Consider the following 16,402-nt stretch of genomic DNA (forward strand, 5'->3'; position numbering starts at 1 on the left):
GGAATGCCTTCCGCCCTCAGTCGGCAGCTGGATCCAGGTGAACCTCGGTCAGAACTTCAAGGTGACAGGCATTGAGATCCAGAAGTGTACATACCAATGGCAAAGTGTTGGCGCATTTGCGATGCAATTCAGTATTGACGGAATGACTTGGTATGACCACCCGAAGCAGGTGAGCGGTCGTCGACTCGTTTCGTCGTCCAGGCTGTTGTCGTTCCTTGCAAACGTGCGTGTTTTCTTTCCAGCCTTCTGCAGGGACGTATATTCTAACCAGGCCCGTGTTCGCCCAGTACGTCCGCCTCCTGCCATTAGACGGCAAGTTGTTTTTAGGCCTTCGCTTTGACGTCTTGGGGTGCACGTCTGACGACAGCGCTCACGGTGAGTACGACGTTTGTAGCGCAGTGAGAAACAGATTTTGATTGATTTGATTGACTTTCCCTTCTGACCCACAGACATCTTATGCAGCAGCAGAGCCACCGACCTCAGCCTCGACAGTTCAATGACGTGAGTTGGACTTGATAAAGACGTTTCTTGCCGAAAAGCCTCCTCCTTACTAAACAAACTGCTTCCGCAGGGTGCGGTGCCCAATGGGCTGCGCCGAAGTCCGCTACAAGGTCTACGGAACACGGATCTACGACCAAGTATGTTAATTATTGCAGGACCTGCCGGTGGTGTTCTTGTCCTTTGTTTGAGACATTCTCTGAGTGCAGGACTCAAACATCTGTGCGGCTGCTATTCACTCGGGCGTCATTGAGATTGGGGGAGATGTGACTTTGCTGAAGGGACTGCCACAGGAAGCCTACGACGGCTCCACCTGTAACGGAATCACCTCGAACATGTGCGTGCTCCGCTTTCACTGGCGAGTCCACTTAAAGATGCCCGACTCATTCTCACTTTACTCTCTGCAGATATGTGAACAAATTGGCTCCGTCTCCGTCTTACACTTTTGCTGACACGGGTGAGTAGAATGTCCAGAATAGAAAGCATTTCTTCACGTGACGCCATTTTGCGCGCAGAGCCGAGATGCTTGGGACCTGACTGGGAGGAGTTTGCGGACTTCTGCTACAAACGTTTTGATGATACAAAGAAGTGGCACGACGCTCAACAGTCCTGCAGGAGTCTCGATGCCAATCTAGTGTCCATTCGCTCCGAGGCTGAGCAGGATTGGCTGCACGAACTCGTGAAGCATGGTGCGTGCGTGCGCGCTAAGCGCCGCTCACATCGGTTCGATATCTGCCATATCTGGAAAGCGAATGAGAGCTCTGTCGCCGTTTGTCCTCTGCAGCCCCCGGAGACACCTGGACCGGACTGAACGACCTGGTCGATCTCGGCAGATTCGTGTGGTCGGACCGTCGGGAGGTGACCTTCACCAACTGGGCTCCGGGAAAACCTACCGGCCTGATGGAGAATTGCGTGGCCACCTTGAGCCAGGTAGGTGCAGAAAAGATTGGCCCGCTCGCCGAAGACAAGTTTAGATTTAAAATCAATCTCATTTTGACTTTCAGTCTGGCAAATGGAAGATGGTGTCCTGCATGGAATTAAACGGCTACGTGTGTAAGATGCCCACAGCGCGTTAGCCGCTGGATTTGGAAAGTGCCAATGCAAGTTGCGAGTAATCATATGAACCTTGCATGATCATTCTGCTTGGTTTACCATGCATTTTGATTGACTGATTGATTTACCATGCATTATTATGATTGATTAAGTTACCATGCATTCTTCTTCTTCTTGACTTAACATGTGATAATGATTTACCATACATTATTATTATTTTGTTCAATTTACCATGCATTATTATGAATGATTAACCGTGCATTGGTCTTTTTGTTACATTTACCATGTGTTGTTATTATTCTGTTTAAGTTACCATGCATTCTTCTTCTTGACTTAACATGTGATATTGTGATTTACCATGCATTATTATTATTATTTTGTTCAATTTACCATGCATTATTATGATTGATTAACCATGCATTTTTGTTAGATTTAGCATGTGTTATGATTCTGTTTAAGTTACCATGCATTCTTCTTCTTCTTCTTCTTGATTAACATGTGATATTATGATTTACCATGCATTATTATTATTTTGTTCAATTTACCATGCATTATTATGATTGATTAACCATGCATTAGTCGTCTTGTTAGATTTACCATGTTATTATTCTGTTTAAGTTACCATGCATTCTTCTTCTTGACTTAACATGTGATATTATGATTTACCATGCAATATTATTTTGTTCAATTTACCATGTTATTATTCTTAGATTTACCATGCATTTTCATAGTTGATTTCTTATATTTCATTCACTTATTGTTAAATTTACCATGCATTATTATTCCATCTGTTTTACCATGTTTAATTGACCCCAAAAAAACAATAAAATAATAAAGACAATTGGTGTCACCTCTCAACTCATTGGATAGTTTACTGATTTGGACAGGGCAATTTCATAATCTGGTCAATTAGATCATACTTTAGTACTCCCGATGTACGAGTATTGGTCAGACCTCCTCACGACGCCATTTTGGTGCATTTTTGCATGGCTCTTTGTAACAATTTGGAAAAAAAGATGTACTCTATTGCTTTCCACGTCATGAAATCCATCCATTGTCCTGAAGTGCTTCTCCTCACGAGGGTCGCGGCTAGCCTATTCCAGCTGGGGGCACATCCTGAACTGAGTGCCAGGCAGTGGCAGGACCCACATCATTCCCATCACCCCCCTTCCAAAAAAAAAACCCCAAAACAAGTAGGAGCGGTCAATCGGCCTATCATGAATGTTTTTGAAACGCGGGAGGAAACCTACACATGCAAACACGCAAACCCCACACGAGATGGCACTAAAGACTGCGCCTAACGTACTGCACAAATCAAGCATTCAAAATTCCACCACACAAGTGTGATGTAAAAAAAAGAAATAAAAAAAAGTCATAAGATGACAACCATGGAAACAAATTGATGGCATCATGACCCCTGACTGTTTCTAAATTGCAAATGGGCTACATAAAATACATCTGGGGGGGGGGGGGGGGGGGGGGGTTCATGCTCACCGTGGTACCTTTTTTTTTTTTTTTTTTCTTTTTTTTTCGCTTTGGAAAGCTTTTGATTGCACAGACCACTAGTGGTAATCCTAGGATCGGACAAACCTTCACACATCACAATACAAGGGAAGCAAACTAACTCAAAACATACATTTACGCAAGCAGAAATAACAAATGGTCACATCATAAAGATTTAATAGCAGGCAAACAATACTGTAAATATCCTTAATGCAGTGGACTTGAGCCACTGACAGATGGCGACATTTTGCTTCTTTAAACATACACGTTTTGGATGCTCACCTGCTCTCGACTTTTTAACTTGCAACAAAAAGGGAACACATCGATCCATGCCGTGGCCGCGGCCGTTTGTGTGTCTGCGCCCTCTTGTTGAAAGGCTTATCGGTCCATCGGTGGATTTTGGTTCTCTGCTGTTGTTGTTGAATAACGATCGTCCGCAAAAATGACACTGGGTCCCCATTGTGAGCTGCAGTGAAAATGAAAGAAAATGTCACGTTTGTTTTCAAAATTTGCATTTTTTATTCAACTGATTTCTTTTTGTATGGACATTTATTGAGCGCGCAGCCACGCCGCTCGAGACCTCCCAAGACATCTCATGCGGGGAATTCTGTCCCTAAATGGATACTTTTTAGTTGTTATTATCAATTTGACCAGTAGTGAACAACCATGTGTCTTTGTGCTCTTATTAAACAAACGTATCGGACGGGCGGGCTTTCTTGAGCTAACAAGGGGGAGCGGTCCAACAATCAAAGTGAATAGAGCTGTTTTCTTTTTTTTTTTTTTTGGGGTCATACACACGCACGCGCGCGCCACACCCCACGTCGCTTGCGAGTGCTTTGAGATGACTACCTTCGAACGTGACGTGTTTGACGTACGCGGTGTGTGGGCGCGGCCTGCCTCTGGCTCGAAGCAGGGCGCACCAAACGTCCGTTTCACTCTGGACTAGACTCCACGAGCTACTCGCAGTGAGGCGACTTATTTCTTTTCTCCCGACTGCAATCGTCGCGATTTTCCTCCAACATGTGGAAAGAACTAAAGCGTGTTCTTCTCGTGATTGGCATATATTGGACATGTGCTTCAGGTAAGCAATTTGTATCTTTAGTCCATTGAAACAACAGTCAAGAGCTGGAATGTACGGTACTGTGAGTTAGCATGACTGCATCTGCTTATCTTGTAACGTGACGGTGCCTGAGATAAAAAAAATGAATAAAAAAATGAATCATTGCAATGTCACACATTTGGACGGCAAAAACTTTGAGGAAGAATTCTCATTATTCGGACACTTTGATGTAGTTGCTGTGTACAACTTGGTTTGAGAGGAGCACGATTGCTTTGTGGCGTGTGGTCAATTGTCCCAGACCGGACCTCGAGGCTTGCCTTTATCATCATTTTCATCATTCATGTGGCCTGCTCTTATGTCCGAACATACGAGCAACTCGACTTTGAAATGACGAGCTAAAACCGTTGAGTCAAGTGTCTTTGCGTTTTTTTTGTTTTTTTTTTACGGTGGCAAACGAGCCGCTTGTGAATTTGAAGTGCGCACTGGCTGTCAGTATGATGTGTATTGAAGTTGAGCATGTAACTTTAAAATATTCCATCTAAAATTGCTCTTTTATTTTAAAAACCGAATGTGTTTGTATGTGCTGTCGCGTTACTGGTCTTTTCCTTCCATCTCTTTTTTCCGGGTTTACTTTTGTTTTTCCTTCGCTCTGTTTTTTTTATTTTTTATTTTTTTTATTCCCAAAACATGGGCACGCTTGGAATTCAGGAGCGGCTGATTGGACTTTGTGACACTTAGATGAGTTGAACCGTTAGGGTTAAAGACAGAGAATGTCAACAAGACACAATAATAATACATTATATATAATAATAATGATAATAGTGATAATACTAGTTTAATAATAATAAAAGTAATAAATGTATTATTACTAATAATAACGATGATAATAATAATAATAATAAACAAGAACAATCATTTCTTATACAATATATTATGCACGTGTATATAGACAAGCTATTTCTTGGCGCCCCTATGATAAGAATATTTTCATGAATTATATGAGCTAATTATAATGAAGAATAATCAATCATTATTAGTCATTATTATTAATAGTTTCTTACAGTCCTTGATAGAGTATTAGCAATCATTTCCTACAGCCCCTTTGTACAATAGATATTTCTTAGCATCTCTGTTATAAAGAAATCATGGCTATTATGATCTAAATATAGATCATAATCATTATGTTATATTAATAATGTAATTATATTATTAATAATACACCTTCGTGTTTGGTCTGTTATCGTCACACACAAAAAAAGTTGCAACACAGTTGCGCAGTTCATAATATCGCTGTGCATCACCAAAATGTGTCGGCATATGTTTTCAAAGATTGCAAAATTGAGTAGGACTTTTAGGAGACTGATTTCAATGCGTGTTCATTTCTCCTAGTGAATCGCAGGGCTTATCTGAATAATTGCTTTTGCCCCTCAGAGTCCATGCTTATTAGCTTTGATTGATTGATTGAGCCCGCACTTTAAAAGCCCTTTTTCTCCATGAAACACTCAGGCCAGCCTGGCTTGCTTGGCTTTGTACTTTGATATAAGGAAGGACGGGCGGGCAGGCTTCTTGAGTTAACAAGGGGAGAGCGGTCCAACTGTTGCAACGTGTTCCATTCGATTGAGTTGCGTTGTGCTTTAGCACCCACCAGTGGTGAAATGTGTGATGACCTGATTTGAGCTTAGGTCATTGGTACGTGCGTAACTGGTGGGTGGGGTAATTGCTGAGGGTGAAGAAGATGATGATGGCATCTTTTAAGTGGAACAACTTGCACCATTGGTGGGGTGACGACGTACTTTTTGCCCCACTGTACATCTGAAGCTTAGTAGCATCACTTTGGGGCAATTGTGTGCAATCCCTGGCAGGCGTAACTCATGCTTTTATGCGAACAATCAGCAGCTCCGCTTTGCTGCATGGCGCTGGCTGGACCCAAAAATGAAGGACAGGCAAGTTTTTGGAAGGGGCCAAAGCGACAATGGGCGTTGCCCCCCCACCTCCCCCCACCCCTGACAGAATCCTCGTGCATTTGCTTGAGATGCCCCCAATGAAGAGCACAGAGTAAAAACATGCAAGTGTTCCATCAGTGTGCTCTGACCTGTCCGCCTGATCCCCAAATTGTGCCCTCAGCCGACAATTGTCTTCCCGAGTGGCTCAAGCACGACTCCAGCTGCTACAAGAAGGAGGTGACTCCCAACGGTTGGCTGGGGGCCCGGCACCACTGCGTCTGGCAGGGCGGCGACCTGCTCTCCATCACCACCTCGGCCGAGGAGGACTTTGTGAAGCGCACCATGGGCAACACCCGCTTCTGGCTGGGACTCTCCAACCAGGTGAGACGGAAGCAGTCGTGGACTCTGCAGCCACAACTGGAACTGTTTTCTTTTTTGCACCCCAGAAATGCGACGACGTCTGGTGTCGCTTTGAAGGCGGGAGCCAGAATCTGACCTGGTCTGATGGCGAGAATACGACACACACCAACTGGGCCCCAAATCAACTCGAAAGGTAAGACGTAACAACTTTGCATGCTGTTGTAAGCTGGAGGAGCCAATTTCGAAAACGGCCACTTGGGGAAAGGAAAAAAAAAGAAAAACACGGGAAAATAATTCCTTGTTTTTTTTTTTTCTCCCGACAGCGCCGACGTTGCGTCCTGCGCCTACGTCAACCAAGGAGCTTATCGTTGGCCTGGAGGGTGGAGGTCTGGCTCCTGCGCTTCCTCGCTGGCCTACATGTGCAAACGGCCGCTGAGTAAGTCTGCACGTCCGTGGTCACGTTGCTGATGAAAGGTGAGATGCGCAAACGGGTCTTTTTTTCCAGGCTGCCCGGACGGACAGACGTGTACCTCCCAAAATGTTTCTGCTGTAATGAAGAGTGAGTTGCAGCACGCTTATTTGCACTTGAACCATGTCGTCATGGTTTCCTCTTCACTGTTTTTCTTTGTGGCCTCAGCTTCCGACTGCAACGATGGCAACTTGCTTTATGGCGATGATTGCTATCTTTTTGACGCGACGAGTAGAACTTGGGAGGATGCCGAGAAGTTTTGTCTCGCCCGGCGAGGCCACCTGACTAGCATACACTCTAGGCAAGATGCTGGATTCATTATTGGTGAGCACCAAGAAGAACCGCCGCAGTCGTCATTTGGCTGAAGCTAAAATGCCCTGAAGCTCTTGTTCTCCTTCCTTTCATCAAGATCACTCAACCTCATATTTCACTTGGGTGGGAGAAAAGAAGAAGGGCAACAACTACGAGTGGACTGACGGAACACCTTCTAATGTAAGTGGATTGCTGAAGGCCTTTGGAAAAGTCATGTTGCAGGCATCCGTCTTGTCTGGAGGCATCGGGCAGCCGCTTACAAAGTATTGGCGCTCTGATTCTAGAGAGGAGGCGGTTAAGATGATATATCCCGGCCGGTGGCTGGGGTTTGTCGGGTTAGTTGCTTTGTGCACGTTTCCCCCAGACATTTGGGTTGCCAGGGCGGGCACAACGTTTTATTGCAATGTTCATACTACTTTGACTGCCAAAGTGAAGCCAACAACCAAAGTGAAACTTTAATGAGAGAAGCTACGAAAACGCTGCAAGTGAGGAAATGCGGCGGGAAGATGACCACATTGAATGCAACGCGCTAAAGTTCTGTCCAAAATCTCATCCGCAGGACTACGGTCAATATTACTACTACAGTCATGGTGTGTGTTCCGGCTTGTATACCAACTACGACCTGTTCAGAAGGCTTTCTTGCAGCTGGACACACCCACCGGTCTGCAAAACAGGTGCAAACGTCCCTCCCGAGCGCCCCTTTAGGATGTGTCAAGCATTGGCTCATATTCGCTGCCCTTTTTCTGCAGCCAAGCGCGGAGGGCCTCCACAGCTGCCACCATTCGGCCAGCCGGGTAGGTGTCCCGCACTGCCGCCGTCTTGCGCTGTCTTGCGCTGTCTTACGCCGTCTGGCTCGCAGACTGGACTGAGAAATGCGGCTGGTGGCTGGACTACCCAACCAACGACTTCTGCTACCTGATGATCCGCGAGCCCACCAAGACCTGGCAGGAGGCGCAAGACGACTGCCAACGCCTCCAAGGGAACCTGCTCAGCATCGCCGACGACCATGAGCAGACCTTTGTACATGGTAGGCGGCCATGAAATGAAATATTGGCCATGAACAAGTTGTTGTTGTTATATGTTCATTACGAACCTATTTAAAACATGAAAATAGGAAAATAAAACACTAAAGTGCTTAAAAACTTTAAAGTGCCATGTCCAAGTCACTGAAAGAAACAACCCAAAACCCCCAACAACAAAGAATGCTCGAGTAGGAGGAAGCAGAGCTTTTTAGATTCCATTCAACAAATGATTCAATCAATAAAACCGAAGTGGACACACTTTCAGATTCCTTTTTGCATGTGTGTAGTCAGTTTTGTTTCAAAATTTTTCCCCCCTCATACATGTTAAGAAAGCAGTTTTTTTTTAAACACTTTGATGTTTGCACTATTTACTTACGTGCTCATTTTCCAGACCATTCCACAATTTCAACCGTTTTATGATCACGTTCCTTCTTACGTGTCCTCATAATGCTGGTTAATTTATTCTTGTATTTTTATGAATTGTTTACACAGCGTGTTCTTCTTCTCCTCGCAGGCCTTTTTAATTCTTTAGTGACCCACATGGGCTCTTTTCCTCTTTTTTGTATTATTTGTTGACAGGACAGGTTTTATGGTATAATGTTGGAAAGAAAGTTTTTAGATAGATAGATAGATAGATAGATAGATAGATAGATAGATAGATAGATAGATAGATAGATAGATAGATAGATAGATAGATAGATAGATAGATAGATAGATAGATAGATAGATAGATAGATAGATAGATAGATAGATAGATAGATAGATAGATATACTTGCAACATCAGCATTTCATTTTTGTCAGATGCTGGTTGAGGTCAGATCCCCTCAGCCGTCTGCCCTGTTTCAGTAGCTCCAATTTGTGTTTGCCAACCACACTATTATGGCTGCTTTTAATATTTCTCGATGGTCCCCCTGCCTAACTCAATTTCTTTTGAGCTGAGAAAGTCGATCACCTGGAGCTCAACGGATAACGCGTCCTCCTCACTCGGCTCCTCTTGATGATGTCGTTCATTCTGGTACAGGTTACATCAAGGGTCTGACGAAGGCATCCTCTCTGTGGTTGGGCGCCAATGTCTCCATCCAGGACGAAGGCAGCAAGTGGGTTGACGGATCCCTGGTCCACTACGTCTACTCTGCTTTAGGTTTGTCGGAGACGGTTGTCTGCTGCATTTTGGAGGAACGGAGGAGCACTGAGATCTTCTCTCCCGCCCCCCAGGTACCGCCGCTGGAAATTGTCTTTCCTTCCTCACTGGCAACAGCAACTGGGAGTACGACTCGTGCGACGAGAAGAGAGGTTACGTCTGCAAGAAGAGAGGAAAAGTGGGTAAGTGAGAGGCAACGCCCCACCGACTGTCTGTCATCGCCCCTTGACGTCTGTCTGTGCCTTGACGTCAATTTTCCTTTCCTCTTGCAGTAAAGGCTACGCCGGCGCCTGAGTGTAAGTCGCCTTTGACTGCGTCGAAAACAATGATCCTGCAGTCACACCATGCCAACCAACAAATTGTGTGCTTTTTCATGAAGTACTCAGCCACGTATTGAATGTTTTTTGCATCGTTTTACCTTGTACAGCGGCACTTTGGTTGTTTCCCAAGCGCGAAGGTGAATGTTCCGGAACCCTTTCAAAATGTAAACGTCTCTCATGCCATTGGGCTAAGCTAACTAAGTCGAGTCCCGGATCTTACAATTTGCCCGAGAAAATGTAGATTTGGTCAGCCGTAACCCGCAAGTTGCCCTTTGCTCAAAATGGTGGACTGAAGGGCAAAAACAGGCGTGTGCTCTGATCTGTTCCCCAAATCAAATTGTGCCCTCAGCCAACAAGTGTGCTCCCGGGTGGCTCGAGCACGACTCCAGCTGCTACAAGAAGGTGGAGGAGCCCAACGGTTGGGTGGGGGCCTGGCACCACTGCGTCTGGCTGGGCGGCAACCTGCTCTCCGTCACCTCCTCGGCCGAGGAGAACTTTGTGAAGAGCACCATGGGCGAGGACACCCCCTTCTGGCTGGGACTGTCCAACCAGGTGAGACGGAAGCGGCAGTGGACTCTGCAGCAACAACTGGGACTGTTGTTCTTTTCCCCCCCAGAAATGCGACAAGTTCTGGTGTCGCTTTGAAGGCGGGAGCCAGAATCTGACCTGGTCTGATGACCAGACAACAACACACCGCAACTGGGCCTCAAATCAACTCGAAAGGTAAGACGTAACAACTTTGCATGCTGTCGTCAGCCGGAGGTTCTGGAGCCAATTTTGAAAACGGCCACTTGGGGAAAGGAAAGAAAAGAAAAACACGGGAAAATAATTACTTGGTTTTTTTTCTCCCGACAGCGCCGACGTTGCGTCCTGCGCCTACGTCAACCAAGGGGGAAAGGGTGATCCCGGCAAGTGGCGGTCTGGCTCCTGTCTTTCCTCGTTGGCCTACATGTGCAAACGGCCGCTGAGTAAGCCTGCACGTTTGTAATCAAGTTGACTTTGAAAAGAGAAAAGCTCAAACAGGTCTTTTTTTTTATGCAGACTGCCCGACGTGTTCGCCCAAAAGTGGTCCTGCTATAGTGACGAGTGAGTTGCAGCACACTTATTTGCACCTGTCGTCCATCTTGTCATGGGCATATTTTTCTTTGTGGCCCCAGCCTCCGACTGCCACGACAACACCTTCCACTATGGCGATTATTGTTATCATTACGAGAAGACGGTTAAAACCTTTGACGATGCCGAGAAGTTCTGTCTTGCCTGGGGAGGCCACCTGGCGAGTGTCCACTCCAAGAAAGAGGCCCAATTTGTGTATAGTGAGCACCAAGAGCAACCGCCGCAGTCGTCATTTGACTGAAGCTCTTCTTGCCCTGAAGCTCGTGTTCTCCTTCCTTTCCTCAAGGTAACTCGCAGACCTCACAATCTGCTTTCGTGGGACTCAAGAAGAAGGACGACGTCTACGAGTGGAGTGACGGAACAACCTACGTAAGTGAAATGCCTTTGAAAAAGTCATTTTTTAAAAGATGAGCTGGGAAAGTCCCAATTTGAGCAGGATAAAAGTGGAGAAATGCCGCTCGAGGCTTCAACGATTGTCTTGTTTTGGAGGGGAAATGGGTAAAACTTGGGCGCGAGTGAGCGACTGCCGAGGAAGGGGCGTTGGGAAGCCGAGCGGACAGAGTCCAACACGCTCATGTCGTCCGCAGAAATACGACGGCTGGGAAGATGGCGACGCCACGGGGAACTGCGCATTCGCAAATTCTGTTGGGAAGTTGAGTGCCAGCTCCTGCACAACGCAGCGGCCATTTGTCTGCAAAGCAGGTGCGAACGCCCCTCCCGAGCGCTCCTCCTGCACACATCAAGCATTTGCTCATGTTTGCAAACACCCCCTCCCCCCTTCCCCCGCAGCCAAGCACGGAGGGCCTCAACAGCTGCCACCATCAATCGGCCAACGACGTAGGTGTCGTCGCGCACTGCAGCCGTCTTGCCCCACCGGCACGCCGGCTTATGCTGTCTTACGTCTGCAGGCTGGACTGAGAAATGCGGCTGGTGGCTGGACGACCCCACCGACGACTTCTGCTACCTGTTCAAGTTTCAGGCCACCAAGACCTGGCAGCAGGCGCAAGCTTACTGCGAAGGCCGCCAAGGGAACCTGCTCAGCATCGCCGACTCGCTCGAGCAGCGCTTCGTACACGGTAGGAGGCCATGAATTAAAATATATTGGCCATAAACAAGTGGATCAATTCTTATTTTCCAACATGAAGCAAACAAGAAATAGAAGCTAAAGTAAATCGAAAAAGGCGTCATGTCTTCGTACGCGGTCTTCATACGCGGTAGGCTGGCCATGAAATTGCTAAGTCTTTGAGAAAAACCTTTTTTCCCTGCTACGCCTTCCTTTCCAACTCAAAACCTGATAAACCTGAGACATGGCCAGCTATGCTTGGGTGTTTTTTTGGTTTGTTTCACTCTTTGTTGCAGTATTGTTAGCGCTTTGTCACGCCCGTGCCACATCCATCAAGTCGGAAGTGCAGAGTCAAGTGTTGAGTCGTTGAATAATCGTGCATCTTCTCTTTGGGATCCAAAGGTATCGCCAAGACTCTGATCGGTGATGATGCCTCCCTGTGGTTAGGCGCCAGCGCCTCCATCGAGCATGACGGCGGCAAGTGGGCTGACGGATCCCCCTTCTCTTACCTCCACTCGAGTGCAGGTCGGGCTGAGGCGGTTGTCAGCTGCACTTTGGAGGAACGGATGAGCGCTCAGAGCTTGTTTCCCCTCCCTCCCTCCATCCAGGTGTCACTGAAGGGGGGAAATGTCTTTCCTTGCTCACTGGCAGCGGCGACTGGGAGCGTGACAAGTGCGACAACAAGAAAGGCTACGTCTGCAAGAAAAGAGGAAAAGGTAAGTGAGATGTGACGCCCCGCACTGGATCGTCATCACGTGTCGACATCCACGTTCTGGTTCCCGCTTGTAGGAAAACCAGCAAAACCCCAGCTGCCACATGACGGTAAGTCACCTTGTCCCTCTCTGTAAAAAAAGACATGGAGAGAAGTCAACGGTTGTGCTCTCACAGGCTACAAGAAGAAGCTTCTCTGCCAAGACGATTGGAAATCCCTCGAATGTCCCGATGAAAGAGTCATCCGCATACGGTCGGCTTTCCATGGACGGAAGCAAAGCGACGTCTGTCCCAGTGGCGGCGGATCACGCGGTAAGAATCCTCCAGTGGCATCGTTGTTTTTGGCTCGCTGTCCTGGAGCCGTTTCTGTCACGAGGTTTTCACACGCCGTCAGCGTTGGAGGTAACTCAATATCAATTTGCATGGACGTGTGAGCGACGGCAATAGAAAATGTTGATTTGACTTTGAATAAAAATAGAAAACGATGAAAAAGAGCGAAGGCGGGGCCCTTTTTGGATTCCTCTTTTTCTATTAGTCATTAACCATTAAAATTCCCCACGTCCTGTGACTAGTTGGAGTATGTAAGTGTGCGAATAAGATGCGCGTAAAAAGCTGGTGTGTTGTCACTTGCAGATGACTGCAGGGTGGAAGGGGCTCTCTCTCACTTTAGAGGATTGTGCGACAACTATCAGATTTGCCCCATTTACCCTTCGGATACGGACTCCTGCCCTGGTGTCTCCAAATACGTCCACGTCGTCTACAGCTGCGAGAAAAAAGGTGGGCTTCACATCCTGACACTTGCCGATGGATGATGTGCCAAGGAAAGAATCCAACGGATCCCCAGTTAGAGCGTCGGCTAGGAACGGGTGACCAGACATGAGAATGAATGAGCGAGGTTTCCTTCCACATTGTCTTTTTTTTCTTGTCTTTCCTCAGTGTGTCTTAATAGTCTGGGCATCGCTGACGGGAGGATCCCAGACTCTAACTTTTCAGCCTCCTCCTCTGCGATCAATGCCGAACCTCACAAAGCGCGTCTGGGGGGCAGCGGTTGCTGGAGAGCCTCCGAAATGTGTACGTAAAAAAAAAAAAAAAAAAAAAAAAAGTTGTAGTTTGGTATCCTGAGCAATGGAATGCCTTCCGCCCTCAGTCGAGAGTTGGATCCAGGTGAACCTCGGTCTGAACTTCAAGGTGACAGGCGTCGAGACCCAGAAGTGTACATACCAAGGGCAAAGTTCCAGCGTATTTGAGATGCTGTTCAGTATTGACGGAGTGACTTGGTATCGCCACCCAGTACAGGTGAGCTGTCGCTGGCTCTCGACTTTGTCGTCGAGGCTGTTGTCGTTCCTTACAAACGTGCGTGTTTTCTTTCCAGCCTTCTGTGGGGACGTATATTCTAACCAGGCCCGTGTTCGCCCAGTACGTCCGCCTCCTGCCAATGTTTTTGGGCCTACGCTTTGACGTCTTGGGGTGCACGTCTGACGACAGCGCTCGCGGTGAGTACGACGTTTGGAGTGCAGTGAGAAACTAGCAAGAAACAGGCTTTGATTTTCCCTTCTGACCCACAGAGATCTTATGCAGCAGCACTGCCACCGACCTCAGCCTCGACGGTCCAATGACGTGAGTCAGACTTGGTATGATGTTTCTTGCCGAAAGGCCTCCTCCTTACTGAGCAAACTACGTCCGCAGGGTCCGGTGCCCACTGGGCTGCGCCCAAGCCCGCTACAGGGTCTACGGAACACGGATCTACGACCAAGTATGTTAATTACCGCACAACCTGCAAGCGTAGTTCTTGTTCTATGTCTGAGACGTTCTCTGAGTGCAGGACTCAAACATCTGCGCGGCCGCTATTCACGCGGGCGTGATTGAGAACGCGATCGGAGGAGATGTGACTTTGCTGAAGGGACTGCCACAGAAAGTCTACAACGGCTCCACCTGTAATGGAATCACCTCGAAAGTGTGCGTGCTCCGCTTTCACTGGCGAGTCCACTTAAAGACGCCCGGCTCATTCTCACTTTACTGTCTGCAGATATGGTGACGAATATGCTCCGTCTCCGTCTTACACTTTTGCTGACACGGGTGAGTAGAATGTCCAGAATAGAAAGCATTTCTTCACGTGACGCCATTTTGCGCGCAGAGCCGAGATGCTTGGGACCTGACTGGGAGGAGTTTGCGGACTTCTGCTACAAACGTTTTGATGATACAAAGAAGTGGCACGACGCTCAACAGTCCTGCAGGAGTCTCGATGCCAATCTAGTGTCCATTCGCTCCGAGGCTGAGCAGGATTGGCTGCACGAACTCGTGAAGCATGGTGCGTGCGTGCGCGCTAAGCGCCGCTCACATCGGTTCGATATCTGCCATATCTGGAAAGCGAATGAGAGCTCTGTCGCCGTTTGTCCTCTGCAGCCCCCGGAGACACCTGGACCGGACTGAACGACCTGGTCGATCTCGGCAGATTCGTGTGGTCGGACCGTCGGGAGGTGACCTTCACCAACTGGGCTCCGGGAAAACCTACCGGCCTGATGGAGAATTGCGTGGCCACCTTGAGCCAGGTAGGTGCAGAAAAGATTGGCCCGCTCGCCGAAGACAAGTTTAGATTTAAAATCAATCTCATTTTGACTTTCAGTCTGGCAAATGGAAGACGGTGTCCTGCATGGAATTAAACGGCTACGTGTGTAAGATGCCCACAGCGCGTTAGCCGCTGGATTTGGAAAGTGCCAATGCAAGTTGCGAGTAATCATATGAACCTTGCATGATCATTCTGCTCGGTTTACCATGCATTTTGATTGACTGATTGATTTACCATGCATTATTATGATTGATTAACCATGCATTGGTCGTCTTGTTAGTTAGCATGTGTTATGATTCTGTTTAAGTTACCATGCATTCTTCTTCTTCTTGACTTAACATGTGATAATATGATTTACCATACATTATTATTATTTTGTTCAATTTACCATGCATTATTATGAATGATTAACCATGCATTGGTCTTTTTGTTAGATTTACCATGTGTTGTTAATATTCTGTTTAAGTTACCATGCATTCTTCTTCTTGTCTTAACATGTGATATTGTGATTTACCATGCATTATTATTATTATTTTGTTCAATTTACCATGCATTATTATGATTGATTAACCATTTATTAGTCGTCTTGTTAGAGTTAGCATGTGTTATGATTCTGTTTAAGTTACCATGCATTCTATTTCTTCTTGATTAACATGTGATATTATGATTTACCATGCATTATTATTATTTTGTTCAATTTACCATGCATTATTATGATTGATTAACCATGCATTGGTTGTCTTTTTAGATTTACCATGTTATTATTCAGTTTAAGTTACCATGCATTCTTCTTCTTGACTTAACATGTGATATTATGATTTACCATCCAATATTATTTTGTTCAATTTACCATGTTATCAGATTTACCATGCATTTTCATACTTGATTTCTTATATTTCATTTACTTATTGTTCAATTTACCATGCATTATTATTCCATCTGTTGTTTTACCATGTTTATTTGACCAAAAAAATAATAAAATAATAAAGACAATTTGTGTCACCTGTTCACTCATTTAATAGTTTACTGATTTGGACAGGGCAATTTTATACTCTGGTCAATTTGATCATAATTTATTACTCCCGAGGTACAAGTATTAGTCAGACCTCCTCATGACGCCATTTGGGTGCATTTTGAATTGCTCTTTGTAACAATTTTGAAAAAATAATTGTATATTGCTTCGTAACAATTTTGATATTGCCATCAAATCTATCCATTGTCCTGAAGCGCTTATCCTCACGAGGGTCGTGGGTAGCCCGTCACCATT

General features: G+C 46.3%; 2 protein-coding genes across 2 annotated transcripts; both read left to right on the forward strand.

The window, feature by feature from the left end:
- The first annotated feature begins 961 nt into the window (after positions 1–961).
- On the forward strand, positions 962–2,392 carry LOC148397467 (C-type lectin mannose-binding isoform-like). Its single transcript, XM_088375193.1, has 3 exons — positions 962–1,187; positions 1,283–1,428; positions 1,503–2,392. Exons 1-3 carry the CDS (start codon positions 965–967, stop codon positions 1,572–1,574), a joined length of 441 nt encoding a protein of 146 aa, XP_088231319.1. The 5' UTR covers positions 962–964; the 3' UTR covers positions 1,575–2,392.
- A 1,536-nt stretch (positions 2,393–3,928) lies between these two features.
- Positions 3,929–16,128, forward strand: LOC148397468 (macrophage mannose receptor 1-like). The gene is made up of 37 exons (XM_088375178.1): positions 3,929–4,135; positions 6,239–6,438; positions 6,504–6,610; positions 6,741–6,853; positions 6,923–6,976; positions 7,055–7,210; positions 7,296–7,378; positions 7,758–7,872; positions 7,948–7,992; positions 8,058–8,225; positions 9,243–9,362; positions 9,437–9,544; positions 9,635–9,658; positions 10,032–10,234; positions 10,299–10,405; positions 10,538–10,650; positions 10,724–10,768; positions 10,840–10,995; positions 11,082–11,164; positions 11,383–11,497; positions 11,585–11,632; positions 11,704–11,871; positions 12,261–12,383; positions 12,467–12,574; positions 12,648–12,680; positions 12,747–12,881; positions 13,203–13,346; positions 13,506–13,640; positions 13,717–13,865; positions 13,942–14,062; positions 14,135–14,186; positions 14,256–14,322; positions 14,392–14,525; positions 14,596–14,645; positions 14,704–14,877; positions 14,973–15,118; positions 15,193–16,128. Exons 1-37 carry the CDS (start codon positions 4,075–4,077, stop codon positions 15,262–15,264), a joined length of 4,035 nt encoding a protein of 1,344 aa, XP_088231304.1. The 5' UTR covers positions 3,929–4,074; the 3' UTR covers positions 15,265–16,128.
- Positions 16,129–16,402: the final 274 nt, after the last annotated feature.

Source organism: Syngnathus floridae, chromosome 5 (genome assembly GCF_059516105.1).
Source record: "Syngnathus floridae isolate MCC-2025c chromosome 5, RoL_Sflo_1.0, whole genome shotgun sequence".
Lineage (NCBI taxonomy): Eukaryota > Metazoa > Chordata > Actinopteri > Syngnathiformes > Syngnathidae > Syngnathus > Syngnathus floridae.